We start from the raw sequence: 15,725 nt of genomic DNA, 5'->3' as shown, positions 1-15,725 counted from the left end.
CACATGGTGGAATGAGCACTGGGTGTTATATAAGGCTGATGAAACTGAACTCTGCTTCTGAAACTAATAATGCACTATATGTTAATCAATTGAATTTAAATTAAATAGTAGGTACTGTTCTCTACAACATAACCCTCTTGAATAACTGAAATTTTGTAGCTTTTTTTTTTTTTAATTTTGTACCCTTTGACAAAAGTTTCAATATTAATTTCATGAGGAAGGGCGGGCAGCATGAAAATAACTACTACATTTTCTTTCATCATCCTGAAATTTACCAGTACTAAAATGGCGGTACATATATGCCTGTCACCAGCAATTATTTTATTTTCAGTGAGTCAAACGTTGTTCATCTTCATCCTCCACTCCCACATCTTCCACAAAAATACTATCTTCATAACTGGTGAAATTTGATGGCAGTAAGGACAGAGAATTATTATAGAATTCAGGAACTTTCAGAGATTTTTTCTTTGCTTGTGTATACATTAGGGTTTTTTTCATTACACTGTTGAATAAAGAGGTTAGAGATGAACACTAAAGAGATAATCTTGTGATAACCATCTCATGCTAGCCACAGGATGACCACAACAGAGTCACAACATCATAGACACTTCTCAATCTGTAGCTTTCTTTTGGAATGCACTCTACATATGGGGGGGAAAGAGGGATGAAGAAGGAGAATTTCTGGAAATCTCAGTTTCCCATTCGTACACATTTAAGATAAATACACACACACACACACACACACACACACATATGTGCACATGTGTATATATATATATATTTTTTTTTTTTAAACAAGCATATGAAAAGAGTGACAACTTTTTAGAAGTTTAAGTGTAAGGCACAGTTCTGGCTTCTGGGTTTGGAGCTCTTCAAGGAGTTACATGGCAGAAGTAATTTCCATTATTTCTCTAGGTGCTGAGGTATCTGAACAATTATCTTTGAAGTTGCCAGAGAATGTAGTAGAAGAATCTGCCCGAGCCTCCACCTTCGTATTGGGTAAGCTCCAGCCCTAGTGAATTATTCTGCTGTATTGATAGTTTCTCCTGTTTCCTTTTCCATAAATATTCGAAATCACAATTGTAATATTAACTTGGTTCTTCCCTCTTTCTTTGGACTTGTGTATTGTTCCCAATCATACTTCTGTCCCTGGACAGCTCACCCTTCCTAAAAATATTTATTTTTTAATCTTCCTAAAATTATTCATTTCTTCTTAATGATTCACATAGATTATAATCTATAAGCTTTATGACATTCCATCTCTCTCACTTTCTAGGAGACATACTGGGCTCTGCCATGCAAAACATACAAAATCTCCTCCAAATGCCCTATGGCTGTGGAGAACAGAATATGGTCCTCTTCGCTCCCAACATCCATGTTCTGAATTATCTAAATAAAACACAACAGCTGACTCCAGAAGTCATGTCTAAGGCCATTGGCTACCTCAATACTGGTGAGTTATTAAATGAGTGAAGACTTCACAGTTTCATTTTAACAATAGATTGGATTTCCTAATAGGCTTGAGTTACTTACCAAGTCTATGATATGTTAGCGAATCATAGTATCATAGTTACTACGATAGGAAGGACAGTTAATTTTAAGCTTATTATCCAGGGTCCAACCTCTAATAAATGTTTAAAATGCAGAACCTTGTAACATATGACAGCAAAATTTAAGAAATATCACAAGAGAAACCAAAGCATTTTAGTAATTTCTCTGGCCACAGCATACACAGTCTGTCATATTGTTTCATTAACTTTTCGTTTCAGGTTACCAGAGGCAGCTGAATTACAGGCACCGTGATGGCTCCTATAGCACCTTTGGGGAGAAATATGGCAGGAATGAGGGCAATACCTGGTAAGTGATTGACAGTTCTTTGAGGTCCTATTTTTTTACCAGCTCTTTTACATATATTATCACAATTACATTCATAGTAACCTTATCAGATATGTATTATTAAACCTCTAGTTGGTTATACTTGACAAATATAGCAAGGTAACAAGCAGAAAAGCTGACATTCAACTATATGTTAGATTGGTCCCCCAAATTCATCCTGTTAGTAATAATCAAGGTATTCTTTCTAAAACAGCTAGTTTTTTAAGAGGAAGAGCACACGAGCAGGGGGAGGGACAAAGGGAAAGAATCTTAAGCAGCCTCCGTACTCAGCACAGACTCTGACGTGGGGCTCTATCTCATGATCCTGAGATCCTGACCTGAGCCAAAAATCAAGTGAGACAATTAATTTCAGGTGGTTAACTGACTGAGCCACCCAGACACCCAGAAACAGCTATTTTTTTTTAATGGTTACTTTTTTTCTAGAATAGCTCCCATAGCCATGACTTTTTAATACATGGCCAATGAACATGTCATCTAACTTCTAGATAAACCATGTTCACTTCAGCTTTTAATATGTTTTTAGATCACAGTCATCTTGACTGTGAATAAATTCACTCATAGGAAGAAAGAAAAGAGGAGAACCCAGGGACAAGCAACATTGTTTTAAAATCCCTAAGGCAAGGGGCACCGGGGTGGCTCAGTCAGATAAGCACCTGACTCTTAATCTCAGCTCAGGTCTTGATCTCAGGGTCATAAGTTCAAGTCCTGTGCTGGGCAACAAGGTGGGTGTACAGCCTACTTAAAAATAAACAGATAAATAAAATCCCCAAGGCAAACCAAAGCAATTTGAAGTTATTCAATCTTCTTTTTTTTTAATTCCTTTTTTTATTCAATCTTCTAAGTAAGGAGATTCTGTCATCTACAGAAGGAAATCTCTAAAGAGAAGAAAGCCTTACTCAAATAAGTAAAAACAAGTAACATCAGAAGTTCTTATGGGGCTCCTGGGTGGCTCAGTGGGTTAAAGCCTCTACCATCGGCTCAGGTCACAATCTCAGGGTCCTGGGATGGAGCCCCGCATCAGGCTCTCTGCTCATCAGGGAGACTGCTTCCCCCTCTCTCTCTGCCTGCCTCTCTGCCTACTTGTGATCTGTCTGTCAAATAAATAAATAAAATCTTTAAAAAAAAAAGAAGAAGAAGAAGTTCTTAGACTCTCTGTAGCAATGAGAAAATGAGTCCGCAAGGAAATACTAGATGTAGCCGACGAATCAAGCAGTCTAAAGGCAATGGGAATTCTAAATACACAGGAATAGTTGTCAGGTGACTCACATCAATGTAAGCAGTATCATAGGAAGCTTTTTCTGTGCCACAGTTATAAAACTATTATAACAACATAAATATCATCTCCTCCGCCCTGCTCAGGCTCACCGCCTTTGTAATGAAGACTTTTGCCCAGGCTCAAAACTACATCTTTATCGAGAAATCATACATCACCCAAGCCCTCATCTGGCTCTCCCAAAAGCAGAAGGACAATGGTTGTTTCAGGAGTTCCGGGTCTCTGCTCAACAATGCCATTAAGGTGAGGTGTTCTCATAGTTCGTTTTTCTTTTTTTTTTCTAATAAGATTTTATTTCTTTATTTGAGAGAGAGAGAGCGAGAGAGCACAAGCAGGGAGAGCAGCACAGGGCGAAGGAGAAGCAGGCTTGCTGAACAGGGAGCCCGATGTGAGACTCCATCCCAGGATCCTGAGATCATGACCTGAGCTGAAGGCAGACACTTGACCGATTGAGCCACCCAGGCGCCCTTGGAATTAGTTTTGATTTGTCCATTTTTGATGTCCACAAGTATGAGAGGGGGTAATAATATAGGAATTCCTTAGCAAAGGTAACTAACTAACTAAAAAATAAGTACATGAAACCTGGATAGTACCAAGAAAGAGGGGATGGGACTTAGCTTGATTGTGGTAATTGGCCCCAAGGGGATGAATCTGAGTGAGGATAAACTCCAGGACACAGCAGAAGGCAAAGAGTTAATGAGGAGCGTGCTCAGAAGTTAAATTACTCTGATCTCTCCCTCTGACTCTCACTTACAGGGTGGAGTGGAAGACGAAGTGACCCTCTCTGCCTACATCACCATTGCCCTTCTGGAGATTCCTCTCCCTGCCACTGTAGGTTCTGCCTCCTCCCCTGCATAGTTCTAGATGCAATGACATTGCTGCCCTGCTGTCAGAACCATCCCTCTGCTCAAAGTCCGGTGTCAGCTCTTTTATGCCAGGACAGTGCTTCCCAGATCAGCAGAAAATTTGGACAATCCACTAAGAAAGATTGACACCATTCCAGTAATGCCCCTAAGCTATTTCTCCCCTATGGACCTCCCACTGCTGCCATATACACACCCAAAATGAATTCTAAAAATATGGCCTGCGTTCCTGACTTATGAATGTCATGATAACACGAAGATACTATTCTCTTGATCCACAAGAATAAGAATAGATGAACACATGCATTTGAAAATTGACCTGTGCTTACTTGGTTCCCTCCTTGTTCCCCACCCCAGCACCCCATTGTCCGCAATGCCCTGTTCTGCCTGGAGTCAGCCTGGAAGTCAGCAAAGGAAGGACCCCATGGAAAGCATGTCTACACCAAGGCACTGTTGGCCTACGCTTTCGCCCTGGCAGGTAACCAGGAGAGGAGGAGAGAAGCACTCAGCTCCCTTCATCAGGAAGCCGTGAAGGAAGGTGAGCACACATCTGTGGTCCTCTCCCAGCCCCCATTCTCTGTATCAAGAACCGTACAGCAAAACCCCCACACCTACATCCTGTGAACCCTTTCCCCTGTCTTCTTTTGTCTATATCACTATAAAATCTGGGTTCTCTTAAGCAAGTCACACATCAAAAGATAAGAGGCAGTGTAGTGTAGTAGTGAGACGCCCAGCCTCTAGAGACTAGCTCCAAAGCGTCTTAACCTACGAGGCCTTGGACAACTCACTCACCATGTCTGTGTTTCAGTTTCTGCAATGATAAAATGGGGATAATAGTATTTACCTCATAGGGTTGTGTCAATATTAAATGAATGAATACAAGCAAAGCACTTAGTAAATAATATGGTACAAGTAAGTGCTGTGAAAGGATTACCTATTGTGATTTTAATAGCCATTCTTTTTTTTTAAGATTTTATTTATTATTTGACAGACAGAGATCACAAGTAGGCAGAGAGGCAGGCAGAGAGAGAGGAGGAAGCAGGCTCCCCGCTGAGCAGAGAGCCAGATGCGGGGCTCGATCCCAGGACCCTGAGACCATGACCTGAGCCGAAGGTAGAGGCTTTAACCCACTGAGCCACCCAGGTGCCCCTTTAATAGCCATTCTTAAGATACACCCAGTCCTTTCCTGGTGCATCATATCTTTTAAAACATAAGAAAAGACTGAAGAAAGTAACCTCATAGATAAATTCTGGTATTTTATGCTCATATCAAAAGTCTGATAATGTTGACAAATTTATTCATATTCACACAATATTTCTATGTGTACGGTGGTCTATATGAGGGGTCAAAGAAATAGAAAATAAAAATGCAAATAATACTTTATCCAGTAAAACATATTCTACCTTTTGCCCTTGACAGTGCCATTAATTGCTTATCCTTAAAATGTATTGGGAATATTTCAGATATGTAAACCACTTTATACTTTCCTCCCAGTTTAAGAAATACGAAATTACCAGTGCAGGAAAAATTCCCTGTGTACCACTCCCACCCCAAAAGGTAGCCATTATCCTGAATTTGTCCTTATAATTTCCCTGGGTTTCTTTATTTTTCCTACATACCTATTTCTAAATAATATTCAGAATTTTTACGTGTTCCTCATCTTTACATGAACAGTATCACACTTTTGAGTATTTCTGCATCTTGTTTTCTTGCCTGTTTGTCTGCCTTTTGTTTTTGACATTGAACCTTGTGGGAAGAGGAGGCCCCATATGAGTGCCTGTGGCTCTAATTCATTATTTTCACTGCCACATAATATCTCACGATATATACATAGGTCATGATTTATAGTAAGGAGTCTCTCCCTCATGGATGTTTTCTTGTTTCTTATTTGTGGTTATTGTAAGCCACGCTGCAATGAACACAAACATGCCTCCTTGTACCTGTGTGAGTATCTCTAAGCTACACTTCTAAGAAGTGAATTGCTGATTAGCAGACTAAGCACATCTTCCTCTTTGCTGGATATTCCCAAATTGCTCTCCAAAGAGCAGTTTCCTTCCCACGGAGGCGTAAATCAGTTCCTATTATTTTCAATCTTCGTCAGCCTTTGGTATTTTAAGGATTATGTACTTTTTCTGGCCTAAGGAGTATGAACTCCATTATCTCATGTCATCTGTGATCCTCACAAGAAACTTCTATAGAAAAATTTGTAGAGGGGTGCCTGGGTGTCTCAGTGGGTTAAAGCCTCTGCCTTCGGCTCAGGTCATGGTCTCAGGGTCCTGGGATCGAGCCCCGCATCAGGCTCTCTGCTCAGCGGGGAGCCTGCTTCCTCCTCTCTCTCTGCCTGCCTCTGGCTACCCGTGACCTCTCTCTGTCAAATAAATAAATAAGTAATTTAAAAAAAAAAGAATTTAAAAAAAATTTTTAAAAAGAAAAACTTATAGGGGCGCCTGGGTGGCTCAGTGGGTTAAATCCTCTGCCTTCAGCTCAGGTCATGATCTCAGGGTCCTGGGATCGAGCCCCACATCAGGGTCTCTGCTCAGCTCTCCTCCTCTCTCTCTGCCTGCCTCTCTGCCAACTTGTGATCTCTGTCTGTCAAATAAATAAATAAAATCTTTAAAAAAAAAAGAAAAACTTATAGAAAATTTAACAAAGCCTAGGTAAGGTCTGATTAACATCAAAAAGAGGAAATCCCCACAGCTGGTGAGGGATCTTGCTCTGCTCTTTCTCCCCGACAACCCAACCATGGCAACTTTTTGGAAACTGACGGCTGTGGGCTTCTGACTCCAGCAACATCCGCCTTCACCTAACTGAAACAAACCAAGTTCAGATTTACACAGAAGGAAAAGCGTCTAGATAAGGTTCAAGAGTGTACTCCTCACTTCAGCTCTGGCTTAGGCACTTTCACTTAAATTAAATAAGAATAGGTAGTCACTCATAAATCTCTTTTTCTTATCTCCAGAGGGTTCTGTCCATTGGGAGCGACCTCAGAAACCCAGGGCACCAGTGGGGCATTTTTATGAACCCCCGGCTCCCTCAGCTGAGGTGGAGATGACATCCTATGTGCTCCTGGCTTACCTCACGGCCCAGCCTGCCCCGACCTCAGAGGAGCTGACTTCTGCCTCGCACATCGTGAAGTGGATCACAAAGCAACAGAATTCCCACGGGGGCTTCTCCTCCACCCAGGTCTGTGTTTCCCAGAACCTTTCACTTCACCTTTAGGTAACAAAAGTTTTGGGATGGGCACCTGAGTGGCTCAGTGGGTTAAAGGCTTTGCCTTCAGCTCAGGTCATGATATCAGGATCCTGGGATTGACCCCCACATCGGGCTCTCTGCTCAGCGGGGAGAATGCTTCCCTTCCTCTCTTTCTGCCTGCCTCTCTGCCTGCTAGTGATCTCCGTCAAATAAATAAATAAAATATTTTTTTAAAAAAAAGTTTTGGGGACGCCTGGGTGGCTCAGTTGGTTAAGCTTCTGCCTTCGGCTTGGGTCATGATTCCAGTGTCCTTGCTTGGCGGGAAGCCTGCTTCTCTCTCTGCCTCTGCCTGCCACTCTGCCTGCTTGTGTGTTCTCTCTCTCTCTTTGACAAATAAATAAATAAATAAAATCTTTTTAAAAAAAAGTTTTGAACAAGCTATAAAGACACTCAAGAAGAAAAACTGAAGTTGAGAATAACTTGAATGAGGTAAATATTACTAGTATTCAGGGATAGTGAGAAATAAGGAAAAATGAAAGTCAAAGAGGGCTAAAAAGAAAATGTCTGCAATCCTGGGACCCCATCCTTGTTACCATCATGGACCTCTCCTCCCGATAAAAACTCTACCTCCCTAAAGAAATGGGACCTGGTATGCAATGGCCACAGCAGAATGAATTTTAAAAAAACAAAACAACACACCCAAAAAAAAAAAAAAAAAAACCTACCTTCTGGAATCTTCTGGAAGTTCTAAGAGTGCCTTTCAAACTGTTCCCAGGAATGCTGCTCAAAACCCAGTAACCTCTCCTTGCAAATCTCTCCATTCGTAGGTCCCCTTTAACTGGCTTATTTTAAAGTGGACACATTTTATACTCCTACTATTCACTTCTTACTATACAAACATCTGTTCACAAGGAGCATGAAGAATTTTCTTTACTGGGCCAGCATCCTCAGCCTAACTCTATAATCTTATATTTGAAAAATTCATCAATATGTACACAGCAGGTCATTTCACCTTCAGAGAATTTAGAGGTTAGCCTACAGGCTTAACCTAAAAGAGAAATAGAAAGTGACAAAATGGCATCCCATCTTTTTTCCATTGTAATTTCTCTCTTACTTTTCCATATGAATGGAAAAAACTGAATACTTTTATTACAAGCCATTCTTTCTTAGTAATCTATTATTTAATGGTGAGTGCTGTGAAATGTGTAAGCCTGATGATTCACAGACCTGTACCCCTGGGGCCAATAATACATTATATGTTAATAAAAATAATTTTTTTAAAAACCTGGAAAAAAAAAAGAAATCTTTTCTTTAAAGACTCATTCAGGTTCAGGTTCAGTGCTGATGAGAATGGAGAATATGACATGGGGATGGGAGGAATCCAGACTTCCAATAAAAAAGGTAGAGCCAAAGATAATTATAATTAAGCATGACCCTAATCATGGCTGCAAAGGACCTTGGGCTTCCTCAGGGCACTGACCTCACTGCAGAGCAGAGTTTCATCTGGGCTGAGAGCCAGACTGAATTTTGGCTGAGTGGTGGCGGGTATGACCATAGGTACCAAATTGGACCTCTTAGGCAAACAGCTAATGCCAATAACTGATTCCAATTCATGTATATTTTCCACATTCCATATCCCACAAGTATTTATAGATTGAAAAAGATCTATTTTCTGAGAAATAAAATGCACTCCTGAAGCAGATATGTGACTGTTATGGTTCTATCTAAGAATTAAAATCAATCTTGAAATTAGAGCTCCAGTATTTAAGTAGTGAGGGGAGCAGGAGAGAGGGAATCAAGGCCCCCGTCGTGGTGGCTGATGTGGACCTTTGGGCTTCAGAAGGTTACTAAGCCTACACAGGTTCTTCCACTCCTCTCTTCCAGGACACAGTGGTGGCTCTCCAGGCCTTGTCCAGATACGGAGCAGCCACCTTCACCAGGACTGGGAAGCCCACACAGGTGATCATCCAACATTCGGGAACACTTGTCGCAAAATTCCAAGTGGACGACGACAACCGCCTGTTACTACAGCAGACCTCACTGCCGAAGGTGCCTGAGGAATATACCATGACGGTGACAGGAGAAGGTTGTGTCTACCTCCAGGTGAGACTCTTGGTCCTCATTAGCCGTTAATCTCTGACTCGGCAGAGGAGAGGGCAAGTCAGAGAAAGAGTTGAGGAAATTGGGAGAAGAGAGAAACACAGATTTTTGTCTTTGATATTCCACAGACATCCCTGAAATACAATATTCTGCCAGAAAAGGCAGAGTTCCCATTTGCTTTGGAGGTACAGACTCTGCCCCAAACTTGTGATGGACCCAAAGCCCACACCAGCTTCCAGATCTCACTGAATGTCAGGTAAGACCTCTGCCTGAATCATCTAATTCTGGTTAGAACAACCAGTCCTCTTACTGGAGTTTGTCATTAAGCTGAGCAGCATGTCCATAAATATCTGCACTACGTTTATTGAAAAAGCAGTGTGTCCTCGGGTTTATACAGAATTTCTCCGTGGTGGGGCATATATTCATGGTACGTCCCCTGTCTCCAGGATCTATGCTTGTCGAACCTCATTATTTAAAGGTTAATTCCCCTCAATAACAGCTAAAAACAGAGAACATTCATCCTTGCCTCTGACCTGAATTCCTGATTTAATACTAAGGTCATTGATTCATTCTCGGATTTCATTCTATTACAGAATATAAAATGTATATTCTATTATACATGTACACGTATGTATATGTACATGTAATATAGAATATTGTAATATTGTAATAGAATGTAAATACTGACCATTTCAGCAAGGATGCACCATAAAATAAGATCAGTTGACCAATAAGCCAATCTCATTTTATAGCTCTGTGTTCTAACATAATTTATTCAGTCTTATATTTATGGACTTTATATTTTACAAGTTTTATGCAGTTTTAATAAGGCTGTAATGGTAAACATTTGATATTTGATATCATCCTTGCTCTATCCAGGGCAGATATGGAGAATTCCTGAAAAGCATGAATAGAAAGAAGTAGTGACCCTCTAGTTAGAATTCCTACTGGCAATAAATAAATCTCAGATTATATACAAAATAATCAATTTGGGGGAAAAATAGATATATATGCAGCAGTACTCAGATGGCTCCAGGGCTAACAAAAAATATATCTGTCCACAAGAATATTCTAACCTGGGTGGGGATACTATTCAGGAAAAAAAAGCTAAAGTGTATGTCACAAATAACTGGCAGAAATTAGAGGTCTCAGACCCAGCTCTGCGTCACATGCTTTCTCAAACTGCGCTGCCTCGAGTCCACACACGTGAAGTCCTGACTCATCGGGTCTAGGGTACAGCCTGGTCTTTGTGGCTTCAACACATTCCCTGGAGATTGTAATGCTTCCGCTTGGGGAGGACATTTAGGAAGACTTCCATGTACCTTTGAGGGCAGTGAGGGCTTGCTCTAGGCATAGAAAATGAGAATATTTAGTAACACAGAAAACCCTAACTCCTTTCTTCCCTGAATCTTCAGTTACACCGGGAGTCGTCCCGCCTCCAACATGGTGATTATTGACGTGAAGATGGTATCCGGCTTCATTCCCCTGAAACCAACAGTGAAAATGGTAGGTCTAGCGTATGTCCAGGAGGCTCTATTTTATTTAATGTTTTAGGTATCTCTGGACTAAGAAAATATTAAAATCTTTTCAGTCACTTCTATCAAACACAAATACTTTCTCCAAAGTCAGAAATATAATATAAGATATATATATATATAACATAATATAATATAACATAAAACATCTTTGCATACAGGTTTTTTGGTGTGTGTGGTTTTTTTCCCTCATTAAACTTTGTTTTAGGGGGTCTCAAAATTCTCTGACAGATTTTTTTTTTTTAAGATTTTATTTATTTATTTGACAGACAGAGATCACAAGCAGGCAGAGAGAGAGGAGAAAGCAAGCTCCCCCGTGGAGTGGAGAGCCTGATATGAGGCTTGATCCCAGGACCCTGGGATTATGACCTGAGCTGAAGGCAGAGGCTTTAACCCACTGAGCCACCCAGCAGCCCCACTGACAGATTTTTTAGTCAAGTTGCTCCCTCTAGAAAGTACTTGTTTTTAAAACTAGTAAGTTAAAACTCACACACACACACACACACACATGCACATATGCACAAATGAATGATCCACAAAACATTCTCTCTTCCCTCTGAAGGTTTTCTGGGACATTTTTATCATTTTATCATTAACCAGTCTTCCTTCTAGACTTAAATGGCCAATTGAGACACACAGTACTGTGATCATTCTTCTATGGCTGGTTAGGACTGGGGTGGCAGGCATTAGGGATAATATTCATTGAGCCTCCTGAGCTTTCCAGGCAGACGTGGTGACCTTCCAACTCCAGCAGGCTTCCCGTCCACTGCTTTGATGACAACCACAAAGACTGTCTGTTTCATGTTACAAACAGCTCTCTTCCAAGAGCCACATCTACTAGAAGAAGAATGTCAGCAAGCTCCTGCTTTCATGGAGCTTAGACACTTAAGAAGATAAAGCTTGGGACGCCTGGCTGGCTCAGTCAGAAGAGCATGAAACTCTGGATCCTCAGGGTCATGAGCTTGAGCCGCATGTTGGGTGTAGAGGGTTACTTAAATAAATAATAAATAAAACTTTTAAAAAAAAAGAAGAAGATAAAGCTTATGCACCAGTGGAAAAAAATACAAAAATGACCAATAAACAAAAATGACCAATAAATATTAACTCTAATTATTACAGAAGTTCAGAGAAAAATGAGATTGCTGTAAGAGCAAGCAAAAAAAAAAAGTTTTAAGAAAAACCCTCCTTCATGAAGGAATAGAATGTACATTGAACATCGAAATACAGAAAATTCCCAACTTTAGGATACTTGTTTCACTTTTCTTCAGATACATCAACTTCACACATAGGTCATGTGTCCTACTAATATCCAACCCTGCATCCCAATTATGTCTCATTTTTTATGTAAAAACATTATCATCTTCACTTACAAAAATCACTTGAAGAAACTTTACCCTCAGGCTTAATTTGGTAATAAAAATTCTTCGTTTCTCTGGTTTTCCCAGAGGCTTCATCTGTTTATTAACACTTGTGATGTATTAATTTTCTTCAGCTTGAAAGATCTAACCATGTGAGCCGAACAGAAGTCAGCAACAACCATGTTTTGATTTATCTGGATAAGGTGAGAGCCCTGCCAATCTAATTGCAAAAAAATATAGGTAATATATAGGTAATAATCTCTTGAAGGGAGATATACTAATCCTATACTAAGGAAAGTGAATGAAGGCATTTTGGAGACATCGCCTCCATGGCAAAAGTTTGAGCATTCTAATATTAATTCCAGTAAATACTCTCCTCTTCTTTATCTGCAATTCATGTAAGACTATGAGAAAAAATGACTGTTATAATATGGGGATATGAATACTTCTTGGACCTCATAAACAAAAAATTCTCTGCACAATGTGTTTATGTCCATAACCTATTTTTGAAGATATCAAGTAATATAAGAAACCCAATGGTTTCTTCCTTATATTATTATATCAACATCAACATAATTGATGTTATATATTACATATTATATATATCATACCTCAGATATATCAATTATATAATTCACAGCTCAATTATTATATCAACAGTATAAAAGAGGGAAATACTGACCATTTCAGCAAGGATACACCATAAAATGATAAGATCAGTCAACCAATAAGCCAATCTCATTTTATAGTTCTTTGTTCTAACATAATTTATTCATCTTATACTTACGGACATTATATTTTACAAGTTTTGTGAAATTTTAATAAGGCTGTAATGATAGATCTTTTGTATGACTTGTTAAGCCAACACAGTATTCTACAAGATAGAGAAGTAAAACTATACCAAATCTCTGGATACGGAAAAACGAATATCGCCATTCACCCAACAAAATCATGTATCATTCACCCTTTACAAAGAGCCCATGGACCAGTATTGATCAGAGTATATGAATTGTTTGGGTTATTTAAGCAAAATTTAGGGATATTTTCATTCACCCTGGGAGCTTTCTGTGCCACTTAAGGACACTGTTAGTTGATAAAAAGTTTTTCTCTCCAAAAGTAGATGACTAATTAAACTCATTCAAAGAAGAGAGAAGAAAGCTTGTAATTCCCTTTTGCTTTCTAGGTGACAAATCAGACACTCAGCATGTCCTTCATGGTTCTGCAAGATGTCCCAGTAATAGAGCTGAAGCCAGCCATAGTGAAAGTCTATGATTACTATGAGACAGGTGAGTGTGAACAACTTTGACTTAGAAATTAAATTTCTGGCCACAAAAAATTTAGATTTGAGAAATGTGTGGGGGCAACTTATTACACTGTTCTTTAATTTTGTCCGCATCAAGTCTGACTCTTCTCTGTCTTCTATACGTATTATAGAAACTATCATACAAATACATCAACTACTAACACAGACCACCTGTAGGATATTCAGTTCCCTTTTCTTCAGATAAATCAACTGCAAAACAATGTGAGACTTAAATACATAGAACATTTGAACTGTCTTTCAGAAGTTTAGGGGAAAGAAATATACTGTATTTGAAGAGTTAACATATAAAACAGCAAGCAATGTATGAAATGAATGATGCTGATGTTTCTGATACAATTCTTCCCATAATAAAATATTTTTTAACTGACCTGTATTCCATAAGTCTTTCCCTCTCACTTCACCTAATGGTTTTGTTTTCATTCAGATGAGTTTGCAATTGCTGAGTATGATGCTCCTTGCAGCAAAGGTAAGTAATGCACTTTCCTTCCAAATGCAATCAGAACCCCTTGGCATGTCTCTTACATCCCTCCATAAAATTCTGGCTAACTATTTTTCATAAACATCATCTTGCTCACAGTGCAACTTATTATAGAAAAATGCATTTATTGGGAAAGGGCCACTGATGGTCAAACTTCACATAGTTCATAGGATTATTTGTTGGATACATATAAGTAATAAATCTCAGTTCCCACTATACTAATCAGGCCTCGTTAGACAGTATGCTACCCAGATCTGAGGGATGGAAGAGTCACTACTCAGGAAGCCCGAGTCCATCTTGATTCTCTCTTCTTTCCACTATCACAGATCATGGAAATGCCTGAAGATCACGAACGACAATGAAAACTGCTTTGCTGGGGTCCCTGTTCCACGGACTGAGGTCTCTGTGGAAGAAAAGAATTTTTGTGATCTATGAAGATTTGAAATAAACCTTTTTTTCTGGTTGATCTTTATCACTGTTTCCTCATTCATTCAATAAACATTTATTACATTTCCATATAATTCCCGTAGATTCCTGGGGTTAAAAATTCATAGAAATCAAGGGTTGAGGGACTTCAGAAAATGAAAACTATTACAGCGATGTTGGTCTAAGCAGCCTTCATTAGGGATTGCAGAGAAAGTATTGAATTATGCCCTAGGACAGTGTGAAGGGTGTTTGGTTACAGGAATACCCTAAGAAAAAGTCAGCATGCATTTTAGGACTAGAAAAGAATTTCGACATTAAAGGGAAATAATGAAATACAATGTTCGATAAGTTACATTGGGTGGCATCATCATTAGTTGGAACTTTACCTGAATAGGGGTTACATGTCCTCAGAACCAAATCTGCCATTGACTTATGCAAGTGATTTGTCAGTTAACTGTGGGTCTCAGGTTCAATAAAGGATGACAGATGGAAAATGCTTAAAGGGTGACACGTTAGAAGCAAGCTCTCTTAGGAGCACCTGAGTGGCTCAGACAGTTGAGTTCGGGACTCTTGATTTTGGCTCAGGTCATGATCTTGGTGTCATGGGATTGAGCGCCATGTGGGACTCTCTCCCTCTCTCCCTCTCCCACAGCCCTTCCCCCCGACTCTCTCTCTCTCAAAAGAAAGTGAGCTCTCTTAGAATAAAGGATATATAGGACTCAAAAGCCCAAATAAGTATGTTATATTGGAATATTTTTTTCCCCAGAACATCAAGCCAGGATCAAAGGATAGGTGTAAACTCAAGGAGGAATTCAGAGGCAGAAATCACTGTCCAGGGGCGCCTGGATGGCTCAGCGAGTTAAGGCCTCTGCCTCCAGCTCCGGTCATGATCCCAGGGTCCTGGGATAGAGCCCTGAATCGGGTTCTCTGCTCAGCAGGGAGCCTGCTTCCTCCTCTCTCTCTGCCTGCCTCTCTGCCTACTTATGATCTCTCCCTGTCAAATAAATAAATAAAATCTTAAAAAAAAAAAGAGGGACACCTGGGTGGCTCAGTGGGTTTAGCCACTGCCTTTGGCTCAGGTCATGATCCCAGGGTCCTGGGATGGAGTCCAGCATTGGGCTCCTTGCTCGGCGGGGAACCTGCTTCTCTCGCTGCCTCTGCCTGCCTCTCTGCCTGCTTGTGTGTACTCGCTTGCTCTCTCTCTCTCTCTGGCAAATAAATAAAATCTTTAAAAAAAAAAAAAAAAGAAAGAAAGAAAGAAAGTAATCAGTGTCCCCAGA

The 15,725-nt window shown here is 39.9% G+C and overlaps 1 protein-coding gene across 1 annotated transcript in view; it reads left to right on the top strand.

Annotated features, from left to right (window-relative positions):
* The window catches only part of LOC116866179 (alpha-2-macroglobulin-like), a 41,466-nt gene extending 26,984 nt beyond the window's left edge, over nt 1-14,482 (top strand). Inside the window, exons 23-36 of the mRNA XM_032854938.1 lie at nt 916-999; nt 1,277-1,453; nt 1,770-1,857; nt 3,256-3,412; nt 3,926-4,000; nt 4,390-4,570; nt 6,992-7,215; nt 9,109-9,327; nt 9,453-9,580; nt 10,740-10,830; nt 12,352-12,420; nt 13,401-13,503; nt 13,966-14,007; nt 14,346-14,482. Coding sequence (XP_032710829.1) covers nt 916-999; nt 1,277-1,453; nt 1,770-1,857; nt 3,256-3,412; nt 3,926-4,000; nt 4,390-4,570; nt 6,992-7,215; nt 9,109-9,327; nt 9,453-9,580; nt 10,740-10,830; nt 12,352-12,420; nt 13,401-13,503; nt 13,966-14,007; nt 14,346-14,362 — 1,655 coding nt within the window. The 3' untranslated portion in view covers nt 14,363-14,482. The remainder of the gene's footprint in view (nt 1-915; nt 1,000-1,276; nt 1,454-1,769; nt 1,858-3,255; nt 3,413-3,925; nt 4,001-4,389; nt 4,571-6,991; nt 7,216-9,108; nt 9,328-9,452; nt 9,581-10,739; nt 10,831-12,351; nt 12,421-13,400; nt 13,504-13,965; nt 14,008-14,345) is intronic.
* Nucleotides 14,483-15,725: the final 1,243 nt, after the last annotated feature.

This window comes from Lontra canadensis, unplaced genomic scaffold, assembly GCF_010015895.1.
Source record: "Lontra canadensis isolate GAN:19392208 unplaced genomic scaffold, GSC_riverotter_1.0 scaffold9, whole genome shotgun sequence".
Taxonomy (NCBI): Eukaryota; Metazoa; Chordata; class Mammalia; order Carnivora; family Mustelidae; genus Lontra; species Lontra canadensis.
This window is presented reverse-complemented; position numbering and strand designations above follow the sequence as displayed.